The sequence below is a fragment of the Canis lupus genome, chromosome 9 (genome assembly GCF_011100685.1).
Source record: "Canis lupus familiaris isolate Mischka breed German Shepherd chromosome 9, alternate assembly UU_Cfam_GSD_1.0, whole genome shotgun sequence".
NCBI classification, from domain to species: domain Eukaryota; kingdom Metazoa; phylum Chordata; class Mammalia; order Carnivora; family Canidae; genus Canis; species Canis lupus.
The window spans coordinates 632,507-650,842 of NC_049230.1; the positions used below are offsets into that span (position 1 = coordinate 632,507).

The following is an 18,336-nucleotide window of genomic DNA, read 5'->3' on the forward strand; positions in this document are numbered from 1 at the left end:
GGTTAGAAATTTTGTGGTTTGGGCATTAATTTTAAAACCATTTGCTTTAGGGATCCCTGGGTGGCGCAGCGGTTTGGCGCCTGCCTTTGGCCCAGGGCAGATCCTGGAGACCCGGGATCGAGTCCCACGTCGGGCTCCTGGTGCATGGAGCCTGCTTCTCCCTCTGCCTGTGTCTCTGCCTCTCTCTCTGTGTGTGTGACTATCATAAATAAATTAAAAAAAAAATTAAAACCATTTGCTTTATGCAACAGCCATGGAAACACACACGTGCACCGGTACCAGCCAAAGCCAGAGTGCGCCTGACGGGCAGGAGGCAACAGTGCATGGGGTGGGATTTTTTTTTTTTTAAGATTTTATTTATTTATTCATGGGAGACCCACAGAGAGGCAGAGACGGGCAGAGGGAGAAGCAGGCTCCCCCCGCCCCCCCGGCGCGGGACTCCATCCCAGGACCCTGGTGTCACGCCCTGAGCCGAAGGCAGATGTTCAGCCACGGAGCCTCCCGGTGGCCCCCTGGGGGCCCCCAGCAGAGTGTTTCTAGTTCATCCACGTTGTAAACGTTGCCCTTTGTTGTCCCGCAGGACCTGCAAGGGAAGGAGGGGCAGTGGGACGAGGGAGCCTGTCCCCTTCCCCGTGCCTGTCACCCTCCAGGCCGTCCGCAGCCTCTGCGGCACCAGCTCCAGGCTCGGGTGGAGCCGCGCAGGCACTGCCACCAGGACACGCGCCTTCACTAACCAGTAACTCAAGGTTTTAGCTTTTCCATCCAGTTACCAGTTGGCCCAGTCCTCGCCGGGGCTGCGCGGCGTGCGTGGGTTTTGACAGAGGCCCCGGCGTCCCTTCCTACCACCTCCATGCCAGCTCCGGCCACCGCGGACTTCTGGCTTTTTTAGAAACCTTACGACAGGAGTTTCCTGTGGCTGCGGGGACAAATGGCCACAAGCAGAGTGACTTAAGACCACGGAAAGTTACTCTGCTACAGTATCGAGGGCCGCGAATCAGAATCGGTGCCCGCAGGCTGCTCCCTCGGCCCTGGCCCCTGCACCGCGGTCCCCCTGCGTCCCCCGGGGCCGGCCCTATTCAGCCGGGCCCACCGGTGGGTTGCCACCGGGGAATGCGTCCCCGGTCCCCCATCCCCTCTGCCCCCGCTCCATCCCGAGGACCCCTGGCCTCCCCCTAACCCGATGGCATCTGCACCTGTTTGGGGTTTGTGAGGCCACGGCCCATGAGGGACCGTGTCCGCTGGTCCGTTCATCCCCGGCGACATGGGCCTTGTTCCCATGCTGGGACCCCGCGCAGCTTTCCGTGTTCCCGAGGCTCGGAGCCCCTCCCGGGAGCCGTGCCAGTGGGCGCCGTGCAGTGGGTCCGCGGCTCCGAGCCGGTCCCTGAGCAGCAGCTGCCCGCCGCGTGCCGGGTGTTTGTAGCCTTGAAGAAACGTCTGTCCTAGTCCTTCGCGCTTTTTTTTTTCTGGTAAAACACACACAAGATTCACCACTTTAACCACCTTTGGGTACCGTTCGGTGGCACGAAGTCCGTCCACAGTTGACGCCGCCGCCACCGTCTCCAGAACTTTTCATTGTCACAAACGAGAACTGTGCCCATTAAGCAAAACGTTCCCGTTTCTCCGCCCCCTGGGCCCCCGGAGCCTGTGTCACCTGCCACCTAGGGGGCTCTTCCCCCCTCCCCCCGGGACCTCCGTGCGGAGAGTCACCCGCTCTCTGTCCTTTCGTGTCCGGGTCCGTCCACGTGGAGAGGTTCCCCGGGCTGCATCTGTGTGGTTTTAAATTGGGTTGACTTTTTGTGGAGTCGTTAAGGGTTCTAAATATATTCTGAGTTCTAGACCTCTATGGGATCCATGATTTATAAATATTTTCTCCTGTTCTGTAGGCTGCCTCTTCGTTCTTGATAATATCCTTTGATGTATGAATTTCAGTTTTTTATGGGTCAATTTTAATTGACATTTTCTTTTGTTGCTCATACTTCTGGTGTCAAACCTAAGAATCTGTTGCCAATTCTGAAGTCATGAATGTTTATTTCTATATTTTCTCTTTATAGTTATAGTTCTGATAGTTTAGGTCGTTGATTCATTTTTTTTTTTAGAAAATTTTACTTACTTATTTGAGAGAGAGAGAGTGTAGGGGGGGAGGGAGGATCTGAAGCAGACTCCACACTGATCCCACCACCAGCAGATCATGACCTGAGCTGAAACCAAGAGTCGGTCCCTTAACCGCCTGAGCCACCCAAGTGCCCCTCATTGATCTATTTTGAATTAACTTTTGTATATGAAATGGGCTTAGGTTCCAGCTTCCTTGTTTTGCATGTGGTTATTCATCTGTTGAAGATGCTATTCTCTCTTCTTGAATGTTCTTGGCTCCCTTGTTGGAAATCCATTGGCCATTGATGCTTGGGTTGATTTCTGGACTCTGTTGTATCCCATTGGCCCATGTGTCTACTCTTCATGCCAAAACCACAGTTTTGATTCCTGTACCTTTGTAGGAAGTTTTGAAACTAAGAAGTGTCAGTTCTCCAGCTTCTTGAAGGCTCTTTAGCTACTTAAAGCCCCTGATAGCCTCATGGATTTAAGGATCGGCTTTTCTGGGACGCCCGGGCAGCTCAGTGGTTGAGCGTCTGCCTTCGGCCCAGGGCATGATTGTGGAGTCCCGGCATCGAGTCCCACGTCGGGCTCCCTGCATGGAGCCTGCTTCTCCCTCTGCCTGTGTCTCTGCCTCTCTCTCTGTGTGTCTCATGAATAAATAAAATCTTTAAAAAAACAAAAAAGGATTGGCTTCTCTATTTCTGCACAAGGCCACTGGGCATACGGGAGGAACAGTGCTGAATCTATGCGTTGCTTGGGGAGGATGGCCATCATCCTACCTGGCAACAAAGGAGGAACTTTCCATTGTTCAGGCCTTTGTAATTGCCTTCAGCAGTGGTTTGTCATCCTGAATCTACAAATCTTCCACGTTGGTTAAATTTACTCCTGGGGGTTTTATTCTTTTAATGCTCTGATAAATGGCATTGTTTTCATTTCTTTTTGGATTGTTCGTTGCTGGTGCACAGAAATACAGCCGGCCTTTGTGCCTTGGCCTTGTGCACTGCCTCCTGCCTGCATTTGCATCTTTGCTCCAGTAGCTTCTTGTGTGTGGATTCTGTGGGATTTTCCATCTGTACGATCACATCATCTGCCAATAGAGATAGTGTCCCTTCTTCCTCTCCAATTTATATTTATTTTCTTAAAACATTTTATTTATTCATGAGAGACAGAGAGAAAGGCAGGCAGAGACCCAAGCAGAGGGAGAAGCAGGTTCCCTGCCGGGAGCCCGATATGGGACTCGATCCTGGGACCGTGGGGTCACGCCCTGAGCTGAAGGCAGACGCCCAACTGCTGAGCCACCCGGGTGCACCCCCCTTTCCAATTTAGATACCTTTTCTTTTTCTCGCCTAACTTACCCGGCCAGGCCCTCCAGAGCGCTGCGGAACAGCAGAGGCGACAGCAGGTGTTCCTGTCTCCCTGATCCTATAGGAAAAGCTTTCAGTCTGTTCCCATGGAGTCTGATGTAGGCTGCGGATCTCTGAGATTTTCCTGCTTGAACTTCGCCGGCTTCTCGCTCATTGTCCATCAGACGGGAGTGTTCAACCTCCGTTTCTTCATCTACTTTCCTGCCCTTTCCTCTTTAGTTCTCCTCCGGGATCCTAACAGTACGGACACGTGTGCTGGACCGCGTCCCGCGGCTGCCTTCCCCACCCCCAGGTCGTTTTAACTGCCCTTCTTCAAGTTCACAGATTCTTGCTGCTGCCTGCCCAAATCTGCTTTTAAACACCTAACACGAAATTTTTATTCCAGCTACTGTACTTTTCAGCTCTAGAATTTCTATTTGGTTCCTTTTTATAATTTGTCTTTTCTGATTTCCCTACCTGTTCCTACACTGTTCCGACTTAGCAGTCTGTGGTTTCCACCAGCTCCTGGAGCATATTAAGACAACTCAGTAAAGTCTCTGGTCTAGTAAGTCTACTTTCTGGGCTTCCTCACAGATGGTTTGTCCATTTTTTTCTCCTGTGAATGGCCCACCGCTTCCTGTTCCTTTCTGCGCTTTGTAATTTTTTGTGGACGACTGCACATCCTGGCTGTTGCGGCACGGTCACCCTGGAAATCAGATCCTCTCCTGCCGGCCCCGCGGGACCGCTGCTGCTCAATGAAGGCTGTAGGGGTCCATAGGCTCGGTCACTTCTCCAGCTGCTTTCACAAAGACTGTATCTCTTGTCTTGTTTGGGCACTGAGGTCTGCTCTTTTAGCTTGTGTTCACCTGATGTTATGTCCGAGGTTTCCCTAAGTTCCAGGATCCAATAAGATTTCTAAAAAACAGGGACACCTGGGTGGCTCAGTGGTTGAGCGTCTGCCTGATCCCCGGGATCGAGTCCCGCATGGGGCTCCCCGCGGGGAGCCTGCTTCTCCCTCTGCCTGGGTCTCTGCCTCTCTCTGTGTCTCTTATGAATAAATAAAATCTTCAAAAAATTGTTTTAAAAGATATATTCAGGGATCCCTGGGTGGCGCAGCGGTTTGGCGCCTGCCTTTGGCCCAGGGCGCGATCCTGGAGACGCGGGATCGAATCCCACGTCGGGCTCCCGGTGCATGGAGCCTGCTTCTCCCTCTGCCTGTGTCTCTGCCTCTCTCTCTCTCTCTCTGTGACTATCATAAATAAATAAAATAAAATCTTTAAAAAAAATAAAAAAAAAAATAAAAGATATATTCATTTATTTGAGAGAGAGAGTGTGCACACAGTGAGGGGGAAGAGGGAGAGAGAGAGAAGACCTCAAGCAGACTCCACCCTGAGCACTGATGTGGGGTTTGATCTCATGACCCCGAGATCACAACCTAATACTATTTCGGGGGCACCTGGGGGGCTTAATTGGTTAAGCGTCCAAGTTTTGACCTCAGCTCAGATCTTGATCTCAGGGTCATGAGATCAGAAGCCCCACATTGGGCCCACACCACACTGGGTGGGAGCCTCCTTAAAACACAGAAATGCTATTTCAGCTGCATTTCACAATTTTAAAAAATATTTTATTTATTTATTCATGAGAGACAGACGGAGACAGAGGCAGAGGGAGAAGCTGGCTCCATGCAGGGAGCCCGACGTGGGACTCGATCCCAGGTCCCCAGGATCAGGCCCTGGGCTGAAAGTGGTGCTAAACTGCTGAGCCCCCCGGGCTGCCCTGCATTTCACAATTTTTAAAACAGATTTTATTTATTCATTCATGAGACACACACATAGAGAGAGAGAAGCAGGCTCCCTGTAGGGAGCCCGATACAGGATTCAATCCCGGAACTTCAGAATCATGCCCTCAGCTGAAGGCAGACACTCAACCATTGAGCCACCTGGGTGCCTTGCATTTCACAAATGTGATATATTTTCATGTTCATTGTTACAAGTTCTTAGGTTTTTTAATTTTCTACTTCCTCTTGAGACTTCCTCTTTACAGCATGGATTATTCCAAAATACATTGTCTCCTTTCCAAACATGTGAGGTTTTAAAATTTACATTTGCTATTGATTTCTAGTTTATTTACCCATCAGAGAACATACTGCCCCTGATTTTAATTCTTTCAAGTTCATAGTGTTTGCGACCCAGGATGTGTCTGTACTGGTGACTGTTCAACGCACATGGAAGGAACGTGTCCTGCTGCCAGGAGAGCCCTTCACTAACCATGAGGCCAAGTTTGTTGATGCTGCTGCTCAGAGATTCTCCCTCCTTGCTGACTTTCTGCTTGTTTTTATTGATTTCCCAGAGATAAGTGTTGATGTATCTTTTTTTCCCCCTGAGAGAGAGAGAGTGCATGAGCGTGATGGGGGTGGGTAGGCAGAGGGAGAGAGAGAATTTAAGCAGGCTCCACACTCCTTGCAGAGCCTGATGTGAGAGTCAATCTCATGACCCTGACATGACCTGAGCTGAATTAAGAGTTGGATCCTTAACTGACTGAGCCCCCAGGCTTCCCTGTTTAGTTCTATTTTTGAGTCATCTCTACACCCAACGTGGGGCTCACACAACCCTGAGATCAAGAGTTGCAAGCTCTAATGGAGCGGCCAGGCAGCCCCAGTGCTGATGTATCTACATGTAATGTGGACTTGTCTGTTTTGTTTAGTTCTCTTGGGTTTTGCTTCATTTATTTTGTGTGAGAAGTGACCCCTTTATCGTTACTTGGCGCCCTGATCTGTGCTAACTTTCCTGGTTTCAAGCCAGCTCTGTCTGGAAAGACTGGAACTCCTCTTCCTCTCTTTTGATCAGCCTTGGCACGACATCTTTTTCTCCAGCCATTCCTTTTAATCCTCGTGTCTTCATATTTACAGTGGTTGCTTGTTGACAACATGTAGTAGGGTCTTGGTGGGGTTTATTTAAGATTTTATTTATTTATTCATGAGCGACACACACAGGGGGAGAGAGAGAGTGAGAGAGAGAGAGAGGGAGGGAGGGAGGGAGGGAGGGAGGGGCAGAGACACAGGGTCCCATGCAGGGACCCGACGTGGGACTCAATCCCAGGTCTTCAGGATCACGCCCTGGGCCAAAGGCGGTGCTAAACCGCTGAGCCAACGGGGCCACCCCCAGGATCTTGGTTTTAGATTCACTTTGACAATCTTTTACTTGGTGCATTTATTTTTTTTAATTTTTTTATTTTATTTATGATAGTCACAGAGAGAGAGAGAGGCAGAGACACAGGCAGAGGGAGAAGCAGGCTCCATGCACCGGGAGCCTGACGTGGGACTGGATCCCGGGTCTCCAGGATCGCGCCCTGGGCCAAAGGCAGGCACCAAACCGCTGAGCCACCCAGGGATCCCATACTTGGTGCATTTAAACCACCGATGTTAAAAGTGATTACTGGTATAGTTGGACTACTGGCCACCACAGTCGTTGCTGTTTTCTCTGTTGCCCTCCTACTTTGAAAATGATAATCCTGGGGGCGCCTGGGTGGCTCAGGTTATGTCCCGTGATCAAGCCCCACATTGGGCTCCCTGCTCAGCGAGAGTCTGCTTCTCCCTCTGCCCCTCCCCCTGCTCATGCTTGCTCACTCTCGCTCTGTCTCAGATAAATAAGATATTTTTAAGGGATGATCTGCTTAGTAATAGTGTTTTTTGGGCATTAATCTTGTTCCCTGAACTCCTGGACCTGTGGTTTCATGTCTGACACGGATTTGGGGGAAATTATCCATCAGCGTTGCTTCAAACATCACCTGCATCCCTGAAGAGCCCGGTTTCCCCCTGCTGCCCCTGTAAGCCCATGGGCGCGGCCCGCCCCGCAGCCCGGATTCTGCTCTGCTTGACGTATTTCCACCCTTGTTCTCATTTCACTTTGGAGGTTCCTGTTGACGTTTCCTGAAGCGCAGAGCCGGCTTCCCTATGCCCAGCGTGCTAAGCCCATCGGAGACCCTCGTTTTGGTTAGTGTTGTGTTTTTAACCCCCAACCTTCCTTTTAAGTTGTTAGGATTCCGTGTGTCCGTACGTCGCCCATGTGCCGTCGGTGCCCCACTCGGTCATCACGGTTGCTATACCTCCGTGGCCTGGTCAGGCCATCCCTGCCCTGCTGGGTCGGAGGCTCTCTCCAGATTGTGTTTTTCCCTTGAGTTACGACTGGTGGCGTCTTCCGGCCCGCAGAGCCGCTGTGCGTGAGGAAGGGCTGCACGCGGGCTCAGCTCAGGCCTCCCGCCGGTGTCCCGAGGGGGTTCCTGGGGGAGTCCGGAACAGCTGTCGTCTTTCCGGCTCCCTTGGTGGAGCCCCAGAGGTCAGTTTTGAAGCCCCAGGTGCAGTTTCCCGCCTGCCGCCGGGTCCCCGAGGTGCTTCCTGCCCGGGCCTCACCGCCCGCGCACCCAAGGAAGGCGCTCGCTCTTGTGGAGCTCGGCGGGGACTCGGCGGGACCCAGGGCCACTTCCAAGTGCCTTACTCTCAGAAAGTAAAACCGGGGCCCTGGCTTCCTTCACGTCCCTGCGAGGAGGGGCATAGGCCCTATGGGACGTCCTCATTCCCTCCCGGTAACTCCCCGTGGGGAGCTCTGCGACCTTCGACGTCAGCACAGCCGCTCCTGTTGTTTTTTTGATGTTTGCACGATATGTCTTTCCCGGCCTTTTACTTTTCACCTGTCCTCATCACTTCAGTAAGTTGGGCCTTATTTTTTGATCCAGTCTGACAATCTCTTTTTTATTTGAAAAATTTAGTTTTGAAGTATAGCGGATACACGACGTCTGGTCGTTCAGGCGAACAGCACAGCGATCGGCAGTTCTGCATGTCACCTGGAGCTCCACACCGCAAGCATAGGCCCCGCTGTCCCCGACGTCCCCTGTGCTCTGTCACCCTCGTGCCTGACGTCCTACCTGGAAGTTTGTATCTCTTCATCCCCTTCCCTGGCCCCAACCCTCTGGCAGCCACCAGTTCTCTGTATTTATGGGTCTGTTTCTGCTTTGTTCATTTGTTTTCGTTTTTAGATTCCACGTATGAGTGAGGTCACATGGTAGGTCTGTCTTACTTCATTTGATAGGACACCATCCAGGCCCATCCGTGTCGCAAATGGCAAGATCTCATCCCTTTTCATGGCTGGGTAGTACCTGCAGTGCGTGTGGGGGTGTGCACCCCCCCCATCTTCATCCATGCATTGATCCATGGACACTTGGCTGCTGTAATAGTGCCGCAGTAAACTAAGGGTGTGTGTACCTTTTCAAGTCAGTATTTTTATTTTCTTTGGGTAAATACCCATTAGTGGAATTACTGGGCCACAGGGTAGTTCTATTTTTAATTTTTTGAGGAACCTCCATACTGTTTTCCACAGCGGTTGCACCACTTCACACTCCCAGCAACAGTGCAGAAAGTTCCCTGTTTTCCACGTCCTCACCAGCACTGGTCAGTCCTTGTCTTTGATAATAGCCATTCTGACAGGTGTGAGGCCATCTCCGTCGGAGTTCTGACTTGCACTCCCCTGATGACTGGTGATGAGGAGCAGTGTTTGGAAGGAAAGCGCTGTGGAAAGGACTGCACACCGCCCCCGCCCCCCGGAAGGAGCCCTCTACCCTTTCCCCCATGAATGGACAAAAACCTGACTGGGTTACAGGCCACGAAGGGTTAATCAGATAAAAAACTCCCAGACTCAGGGACGCCCTGGAGGCTCAGCACTCAGCGGTCTAGCTGCCTTCGGCCAGGACGTGATCCTTGAGTCCGGGGGGATCGGGTCCTGCCTCGGGTTCCCCGCAGGGAGCCTGCTTCTCCCTCTGCCTGGGTCTCTGCCCACCCCCATCTCTTCCTCTGTCTCTCTCTCTGTCTCTTAGGAATAAATAAGTAAAATTAAAAAAAACAACCGGCTCAGAAACTCTGGTGGGCGTGCTCTCCGAGCCCTCCGTGGAGCTCTGTACTATCGCTCAGTAACCACTGCTGCCCACGACTCTTCATTTTTCCACGCAGCGCGACCAAGAACTGCGGGCGCTAAAGGCAAAGAAGTCCTGTACGTTGGCCATCCGCCGGCCGCCTCTGGCCATCTATCTGTAGGTCCTCTTTGGAGAAATGTCTATTTGGGTTCTCGGGCCATAGTTTAATCGGGTTATTTTTTGGTGTTAGGTTGTGTAAGTTCTTTGTTTTGGATGCTACTCTATCAGATAAATCATTTGCAAATGAGCTCTTTGGGGTCGTAGGTTCCTTTTTGTTCTGTTGATGGTTTCCTTTGCGGAGCTTTCCTTTGGGTGTGGTCCCAAGAGTTTAGTTTTTCTGGTCTGAGGAGACATACTCATAAATATGTTGCTGTGGCTGACATCCAAGATATTACTGCTTTTATTCTTCTAGGAGTTTTAGGATTTCACATTTAGGTCTTAAATCTATTTTGAGTTTATTTCTGTGGATGGTACAAGAAAGTGGTCCAGTTTTCCCAGCACCATTTGTCCTTTCCCCGCTGTGTATTTTTGCCTTTGTCATGGATTAACTGGGTTTATTTCTGGGCTCTCTGTTCTGTTCCATTGATCTCTGTGTCTCTTTTTGTGCCAGTTCCATACTATTTTATTATAGCTTTATAGAAGATCTTGAGATCTGGGATTGTGATACCTCCAGCTTCGTTTTTTCTTGAGGTTGCTTTGGCTATTATGGTCTCTCGTAGTACAAATTTTAGGATTTTGTTCTGGTTCTGTGAAAAATGCTGTTTGTGTTTTGATAGGGACCGCAATAAATCTGTAGAAGGCTTTGGGCAGCAGTATAAACATTTCCACAACATTGGTTCTTCCAATCTACGACCATGGAATGTCTTTCGACTTAATTTATCCTTAATCTTCTCCATCAATGTTTTAGTTTCCAGAGTACAGGTCTTTTACCTCCTTGGTTACATTTTAGTCCTAGGTGGGTGGTTTTTTTGTTTTAACGATTTTTATTTGCCAGAGCACGAGTGGGAGGGCAGGAGGGTCCCTGCTGGGGGGCCCCATGTGGGACTTGAGCCCAGGAGCCTGCAGTCACGACCTAAGCCGAAGGCAGGTGAGTGAGCTACGCAGGTGCCCACGTAGTCTGCTCTCTGATGCATTTGAAAACGGGACTGTTTGAACTTCTGACAAGCTTTTTTATGTCGAGACTTTTTATATTGAACGTAACTGTTGATGATTTCGTTATTGTTTGCTTAGTTCATGGTTTTCCCTTGTTTTATGTTCCCTGCTTCCTTTTGTATTTGAAATATTTTTAGCATTCCATTTTAATTTACATTTTTAAAAAATTTTTATTTATTTATGATAGTCACAGAGAGAGAGAGAGAGAGAGAGAGAGAGAGGCAGAGACACAGGCAGAGGAGAAGCAGGCTCCATGCACCGGGAGCCCGACGTGGGATTCGATCCTGGGTCTCCAGGATCGTGCCCTGGGCCAAAGGCAGGCGCCAAACCGCTGCGCCACCCAGGGATCCCTAATTTACCTTTTAGCTTTGTGTTAGTTATTACAATATTCAAAGTTTTTTTTTTTATGATTTTATTTATTCCTGAGAGACACAGAGAGAGGCAGAGACCCAGAGTGGGGGAGCAGGCTCCCTGTGGGGAGCCCGACGCGGGACTCGATCCCAGGACCCCGGGGTCACACCCTGGGCTGAAGGCAGATGCTCAATCAATGAGCCCCCTGGGCATCCCTCAAGACTAAATCTTAAGTTTCACTAGTCACTGGTATTTTTAACATGGTTTTCCTGGAGTTTAACTTTTTGGGGTTTACTGAGCTTTGTGAATCTTATATTTGTCTTCTGTCAAATATGGAATATTTTCAACCATTTTGTAAAAAGATTTTTTTACACCAATGTCTGTCTCCTTTTGCTGGGAATCCAATTACCATACACCTTAGATTTTATATTTTCCTACAAGTCCCAAAGAGTTCGTTTGCTTCCAAATGTTTTTATCCACTGTATTTTTCACTTTAAAGTTTATGACTTATTTCAAGAGCATGTACCCTTCTTTCGTGGAGTATGGTTACAATAAAAGATATTTATATAAAAGCTCTGAGTATTCCAACACATTTAAGTTGACATATGTTAACTTTCTTTTCCCCTTAAAAGATTTTCCTGGCTCTCCATATGGTGAGTAATTTTGGATTGTATTGTGGACATTTTGACTGAGCTACTCTGAATCTTATTAAAATCCTGTAGACAATATTGATTTTATTTTTCTTGGAGCAAGCAATCCATCTATGTTCAGACGTGCTCATCTGCCCGGGGTGGGCTTTGGCTCTGGTGCCCACTGGTTTTCAGGCCCAGGCGGTCCCACTTGGGTCTGCACCTGCGTGAACCAGGAGTCAGTTATGTAGCAGTTCAGGTAATAACAGCTCCTACTTCCTTGGCGCAGGTCCAGGCACATGCATGCAGCTCAGGGAACCCAGGGTGTCAGAGGGACTTTAGGGGATCTTCTCATAGTTCCATCTCAGATACCCCTCCTCTTCATCCTTTGGCTAAAGAAGTTCAGGTTTTGCCTCCCTGTGGTGCTGCACACTGACTGGGTCCAGCGTGGGGCCGATGTGGAGGCCCCAGGGAGGGAAGACCACCATCACAGGGCTTCTCTGCTCCACACCCCTCCGTGGCACACGGGGACCCCTCTCCCGGTCCGTCCTGCCCAAGCACTGTCAGGGGTGCTGCTGACAGGTGTACAGCTTCATCGTTTTCCGTGTCCACAGGCCCTTCCCATGTGCTGCCCATTGGACAGGGACATGACCCTTGGGTACTATCTGTTTCTGATGTGCAGTTCTGGCATCCGGGCTGCCCAGGAGATATGAGAGGGGAAGAGATGGGAAATTAGCAGCATATCGGACGCACCTGCACTTTCAATCCCTCAGCCCCCATCTCCCTGTTACGATTTATTTTCTAGAGACCCAGGATGATCACTTTATCCCGTTAAGGGTTGTTAGTTGTAACCACTGGGAAGACACAGGGTAGAGCGTGCTTACATCACGGGGACCCAAGAGGCTTTTCCAGACTTGGGGAATTTGTGCTCACAGGTTTACCCAGCTTGCTGTTGCTGGGTTCGTAATGTGGAGGTGGTGCAGCATTTCACAGGAACCAGAGTGCTGGCCAGTGGCCCACAGCATTAGTCACCCGGAACCGTGGTTCTCATGCCTCCCTGTTTATGCCAGAACATATTATCTGGCGACTGCAGGTAGGTGCACAGTGTGCCCTGGTGTCTTCACTGCAGACAGGACATGGCCCTACACAGGGGCCAGGCCTACCTGTAATTAGCAGTGCTTTTTGCTACCTGGAAAGATCTATCAGTTAGTGAATGGTTTCCTTTCTCCGAAGGCTCTTTTCTTCAACGTCTTTTTCTTGGATGAAGTAGCTTATCCTCTAGGACAGCTGTCACCTCTGCTTCCACAGTGTAACTTCAGGGTGAACTTAATTACCAGAGTGATGCTTCCTGAGAGAAGGGGGATGAGGCTGCAAGCCTCTGAGAGCAGTTATCGGTACAACATGGGCAGCAGACCTAAGCAAGCTAACGATGAGGCTTCCTTCTGTCGGTGGAGGAATGAAGCGCCCCCAGGAGCCTTGCAGCGCTGCTTCGCTGCGCTCCCATGGGGGCTCGGCGCCATGCTTGGTACCTGCTGCCACTGTGGCCCAGGGCTACCAGCACGCTCCCAGACACCAGCCCACATCACGGGCTTTCTGGGAGCTGAGTGTGGAGCTTGCACAGCCACGTGCCTCTTCAGGTGAGACTTGCATCTCGTGGGAGGATAAATCTCAAGTTGTTTGCAGTGATCTTCTTAGGTTGAAGGGCAAGACTTAGAAGAAAAGATAGCAACAACCTCAAATAGGTTTTAAAACTGCAGCGCTGCAGATAAACATCAGCAAACCCCGTTAACTACTGCCTGTGACCCCTTGCCTGTTCCTCATGCAGTCACGTAACACCCCTTCCTAATGGCTGAGCCGACACCATGGTCAGTGTGAGCAGCTCCTTTGCACATTTGCTCCAGTGCCCTAGGCCTTTGGTACGCTCAGAACATGAGTTACAAAAAATTTTTTTTAAAAAATGCTTGCTTTAGTTTATCAAAATAACAATGACAATGATACTCTGTATTCAATTAAAATTAGTAAAAATATTTTATTGAATTTCAGGAACTTGGTAATTTTAAAATTTCAAATCTTTGCACACAAATCACCACTATACTTTCTAGGGTTGTGGAGGTTAGGACTTAAAAGATTGTCACTTATCTCCTTGTGTCACACAGCACAGAGATCCCAAGTCCTGGCCCCGCCCCACCTGCCCCCTTCTGACCATGACTCAAGGTCTGTGCTGTTCTAGGGAGGATGGCAAAGGGGGTGGGGTCTTTAAGGAGCTCAACTGTCCACGTGGAGACTAACAATGCCAGAGTAAGATGGATCCAAAATTATGCCCAGACTCCTCGGAACACACCTGTTCTGTGGCTCACATGTGAGTTTCTCTCCTGTTTTTGTTCGGTTCAGGGCAAAACTATTCAAACGAAGTTTCTAGTCCCTTGGGGGACTCAGAAGTTTGGCAAAGATCAAAGCAGAAACCTCCTGAAATCAGACATTTGGGAACTGCCAGTGAACAGCTGAGAGTTCAGTGCCACATGTCTGCTGATGGGGCGGGCCCCAGGCATCAAGCAGGGTGGAAGGGACACAAGCTCAGTGACCCTGGGCGTTTTGAGGGCTCTTGGAAATTCAGCACTAAACTGAACATTTTTAACTGCCTCTGAGATATGGCTGTTTGCAAATCCAAGTTTTTTTTCTACCTTCTCCTTGATATTCTTACCTTTCCACGTGCCAATCAATCAGCCAGCTGAACGAGGCAACAAGAAAAGGCCCCCGGGCCCTCTGAAAAAGGCCCACACCAGCTACCTTACAGCAAAAAACCAGCCTCCTCTCTCCTTTAAATGTTGAGAACTGGATGCTTTTGTTAATCTACAATCCCAGAAGAAATCCCTCCAGACTCACAAAAAGTATCTGTGTTTTAGGCTCAGAAATAACCAACTGACAGAGCGGGCTTACTTCGGGAGAATCTACCCGTCTCTCTGGATGGTGACAGGTACACAGCCATGTAGACACATCTCCAGGAGGACATACGATGCCTCTGCCCAATCCAGTGTTCCTGCCGGGGCAGCTGCGACCACTCACCTGCCCAGGGCTCGGCAGGGCCTACAGGAGCCGTGACTGGCAGGTCTGGACCACTCAGTGGAGCGACCTGACCCTACACAAGACACAATGCAATCCAAGTTATTTTGCAAATTGCAAACCTTCTGAGAAAAAGACAAAAATATACATTCCAAGGTATCTGTAAAGTGCATGGAAGATGCAGACTGCTGCCCTGAGGTGCTCTGATCCATCCGTGCTTCAGCTTGCAAGTTAGATTTTGCTACTGTCACACACGTGGTATCATTCACATGATGGTTTTGTTTTTATTTTTTTAAATGGCTGAGTTATAAATCCAGCTAGTGTGCAGTAATTTCATAATTTTTAATACGCGTTATCTGCAATAACATTGTGACAGCTCCATACTGTGGGTTGACACACAATACTTGAACAGATTTATCATATTTGGTTTGTAGGTAAATAATAAATGTTTTAAAATTGCCTAAATATACCATTCTGAGCCGTTTCATTCCACCAGGAAAATACAGGGTTTTTTTTTTCTCCTCTCTTTAAAAAAAATTAAATACCAAAATAACTACATTTAAATAAATAACATGATGATGATGACATTTAAAAGTTCACAATAAGGCCAAAGCCCTCTTCTATTTGCACAGCTGCTCAGCCCTAACCCCCCGGAACACTCTGGAAAGGCCAGCGGTTTTCTTCTGGGGCAGCATGACTGAGGCCGGGCGGGGCCTCTACTGCTGTCTCACCTTTGTTTCCTTTCATCTCACTTTTGCTTTTTTGTAGGAGAGAAGTCAGCTTTAGGACTGCAGTTCTGAGAGGCTGAGGGGGATTTCCTGTCACAAACCAGAGAAGGACCCTTGTGTTAACATGCAGCTTCGACTCCACCCAGCACCTGCTCCCATGAGCCAGACAGACCGCATCATCATCAGGTGGGCAGCTGGTCGGACGACGGCTCTGTGCCTACAACCGGTGACAGTGACTAGCGAACACGCCACGGAGAGACCTGTGACACTCGTCTGAAAAGGGTGTGTGGTATAAGACTGAATCTTTTTTCCAAATGAAGTAGGAACAGTTCTGTCGTTTTAAACACACACAACACTTAGGAGGCTTGTTTTACTTAGAGTGGAAAATTATGCCAGGGACAAAGTCAACACAAAGGAACAAACAACAAAAAGTAGCAGGAAAGAGACCCGGGTAAGTGCAGCTCCAAGAGTCCAGCAGTTCAGTCATGGTGAACATGCGGCCCAGCGAGGGCGTCCATCTGTCCGTCCGTCCCAGATGCGTGCGGCACCTGCTCTAACACGGAAAACCTGCAGATGTCATCAAGTAGCTCCATCTGAACGTTAACAGGACAGACAAAAGGAAATCATTCCATAGGCCGAAAACAAACAACAAAACAAAACTACATTGTTTCTTTTCCCCAAATGAAATCAACACGAAAGGTCCTGTGTGATTTCAAATTTTCCAGAGTAGAAATGGAGCGATCTGAAATGTCAAAGACCCCGTTATTTCGTAAAGAAAGTACACCTCAAAATACTCTAATTCCACATGTGAACAACAAAAGACTGTCTCATCTATCAGTGCCAGCTCCAAGGCTCCTGGGGGGCGGCAGGACGGAACCCGCCCTGTCCCAGCAGCTCCGCTCCGGAGGGACAAGCTGAGCTCGGGTGGGGAGACACTGCCGGACCAGGTTTTGTTGCATGTGGTTTTGTTCAGGTGTGACTTCTGTCTTTAAGGAGTTTTAAGGCCACCTGGGTTTTGTGTTTTCAGTGCTGAGGTGAAGTCCAACCGCAGGGCCCTCTACCCACCAAGACGACACGCTCCGAGTGTCGGTGAGAGGCAGTGTCTCCTTTTGGCACCACAGAGTAGATATTAAAGTATGAAAAGCTGTCCCAGTCGCTAGTTTTGGACACCTTTCTCCCTGCCGGCTGCCGGCGGTGTGTCCACACTCAGGGCGATGACGATGCTCTCGCCGTCCTCCGTCTTGACCCGCTTCAGCTCTGGCTGCTCCGTCGGGTCGCCATTCTGGCGCTTTGTGGGCAGGGAGGCTGATGCCGATGCATGTGTCGCCAACATGTGCAGAGGACTCGCCACTGCTGCAAAGAGACAGTGAATCAGACCTCGTGTTCTTGGGTGCACCCCTGTCCCCCATTAGGCCCCCACTGGTCCGGCTCTGCTCCAAGGGTAGGCCTCTGTGCGTCACTGCCAAGGCCCGCAGCAGCCACGGGCACAGGGGTCTGGACTGGACTCCTGGGGACCAGAAACCCTGGAGCAAGCTAACTGGCCGGCGGGTGTTCTCAGGGACAGCCGGTATCTCTATTCCTTCAAATAGTGTGTCTCTTCACAGAGCCGCTGGGGAGGCCCGAGCTCGGGGTCAGGCCACGCGGCTGCTGCCGGCCCTGTGCAGAGGCCCCTCACGGCCCACATGGTGCTCAGTGCTCCTGGGTCACGTCACACACCAGGCCTGGAGTTGACACGCAGACGTGTGCCCACAAGGCCCTGGGCTGGCTCCCCGGCTCCCCCCGGCCCCCACCCGCCCCTGCTCTGCGCACACAGGGAAGCTCCAGGAGATGAAAAGAGCGGTTGCTTCCTCTCCAGAGAGTGCCACTTCCTCAGGGTGAGGAGACAGGCTGGGCTGCAGAGGAAGGCCCGACGGCCTGCGGGGCACAGCAGCACTGCCAGCCCATCTGCCCCAGTGTGAGGCCCCTGAGCCCCGATTCCCCTCCGGCCCCGTGTCAAACCAAACCCTGGAACTGGCCACGGAAGAATGCAGATGAGGGGACTGTGCTCCTGGAGTGAAGCATCAGATGAGCGCGAGGCTGCCCGGGTAGTGAGGAAGGGAGGGTCAGCTCGGCTACGGGGCCACAGCAGGAGGTCAAGTGCAGGGCCAAGGAGACACAGGGATGCAGGACGCCGGGACGTGGAGGTGCCCCCCAGGCCCTGGGCAGGGGATGCACACTGGCTCACCCGGACCAGAAGGCACAGGGGCAGCCAGGGGGAGCCATGGGCCCAGGAAGCACTTGCACGATTCAGAGCAACCTTCCTTGTACCCGCCTCAGGAATATAGTTGTACCTTCAGGCAGTCCCCACCCACCCACTCCTGCTCACACGAGGGCCTCAGGCGTCACTGCCAGGTGTCCGTTCATGCGACAGCACCCGGCTACTTGATTTTTGCCAGACTAGCTACAGCCAGCCGAGGTCTGCGGGTCTCAGCCACCCGGGGAAACCCCACAGAAGCGGTCTTCACCTGCCAGGCTTGTCTGCCGGCTTTGTGCTTAGGACCCTTGTGCCTGACACAGGGGTGGAGAGCGCGCATCGTCCTGGGCAGAGGGGCCCCGGGGGACTTTCGGGGCCGGCACCAGGAGAGCTACCAGCCCCTGGCCCTGCACACAGCCATGTCCTCAGGGACGCGGGGGGCCTGCTTCCTCCGCACTGGGTGTTCCTTCATCCAAGTGCCCTGTCCTTCTTGGGAATAGCAGCCTGGTGGCTGGGGGGCGGCTCTGACACGCAGTGCAAGGGGGACGACCCTCCCCCTCCCCACCGGGTCAGCGGCGCCTGACACAAGCGGGAGTGAACCGGCGCCCAGAACGGAGCCACGCAGCACAATGGCACTTGCTGCCATTTGTCAACCAACTAACACCTTGTTCCGCATGTGTTTCTGGTTAAAGACGACTTGCTCCACCCACGCATGGAATCACGGACACGGAGCATGAGACTGAAAGCAGCTCCTCTAACCTGCTTGCTCCACAAGGCACATCACACCT

At 50.9% G+C, this 18,336-nt stretch overlaps 2 protein-coding genes across 3 annotated transcripts in view; one reads left to right on the forward strand and one right to left on the reverse strand.

Moving 5' to 3' along the window:
• WDR45B (WD repeat domain 45B) overlaps nucleotides 1-15,656 on the forward strand; it is a 41,079-nt gene extending 25,423 nt beyond the window's left edge. Inside the window, exon 9 of the mRNA XM_038546212.1 lies at nucleotides 15,356-15,656. Coding sequence (XP_038402140.1) covers nucleotides 15,356-15,395 — 40 coding nt within the window. The 3' untranslated portion in view covers nucleotides 15,396-15,656. The remainder of the gene's footprint in view (nucleotides 1-15,355) is intronic.
• The window catches only part of FOXK2 (forkhead box K2), a 72,618-nt gene continuing 67,818 nt past the window's right edge, over nucleotides 13,537-18,336 (reverse strand). Inside the window, exons 9-10 of one of the 2 annotated variants that reach the window (XR_005364095.1) lie at nucleotides 16,381-16,668; nucleotides 13,537-15,908 (exon numbers count right to left, since the gene is read on the reverse strand). Coding sequence is in view for 1 of the 2 variants with exons in the window: in XM_038546205.1 (XP_038402133.1) it covers nucleotides 16,472-16,668 (197 nt within the window). In the remaining variant the exon portion in view is untranslated. Of the gene's footprint in view, nucleotides 16,669-18,336 lie in introns of both variants that reach the window. The other variant, XM_038546205.1, reaches the window with a different exon arrangement.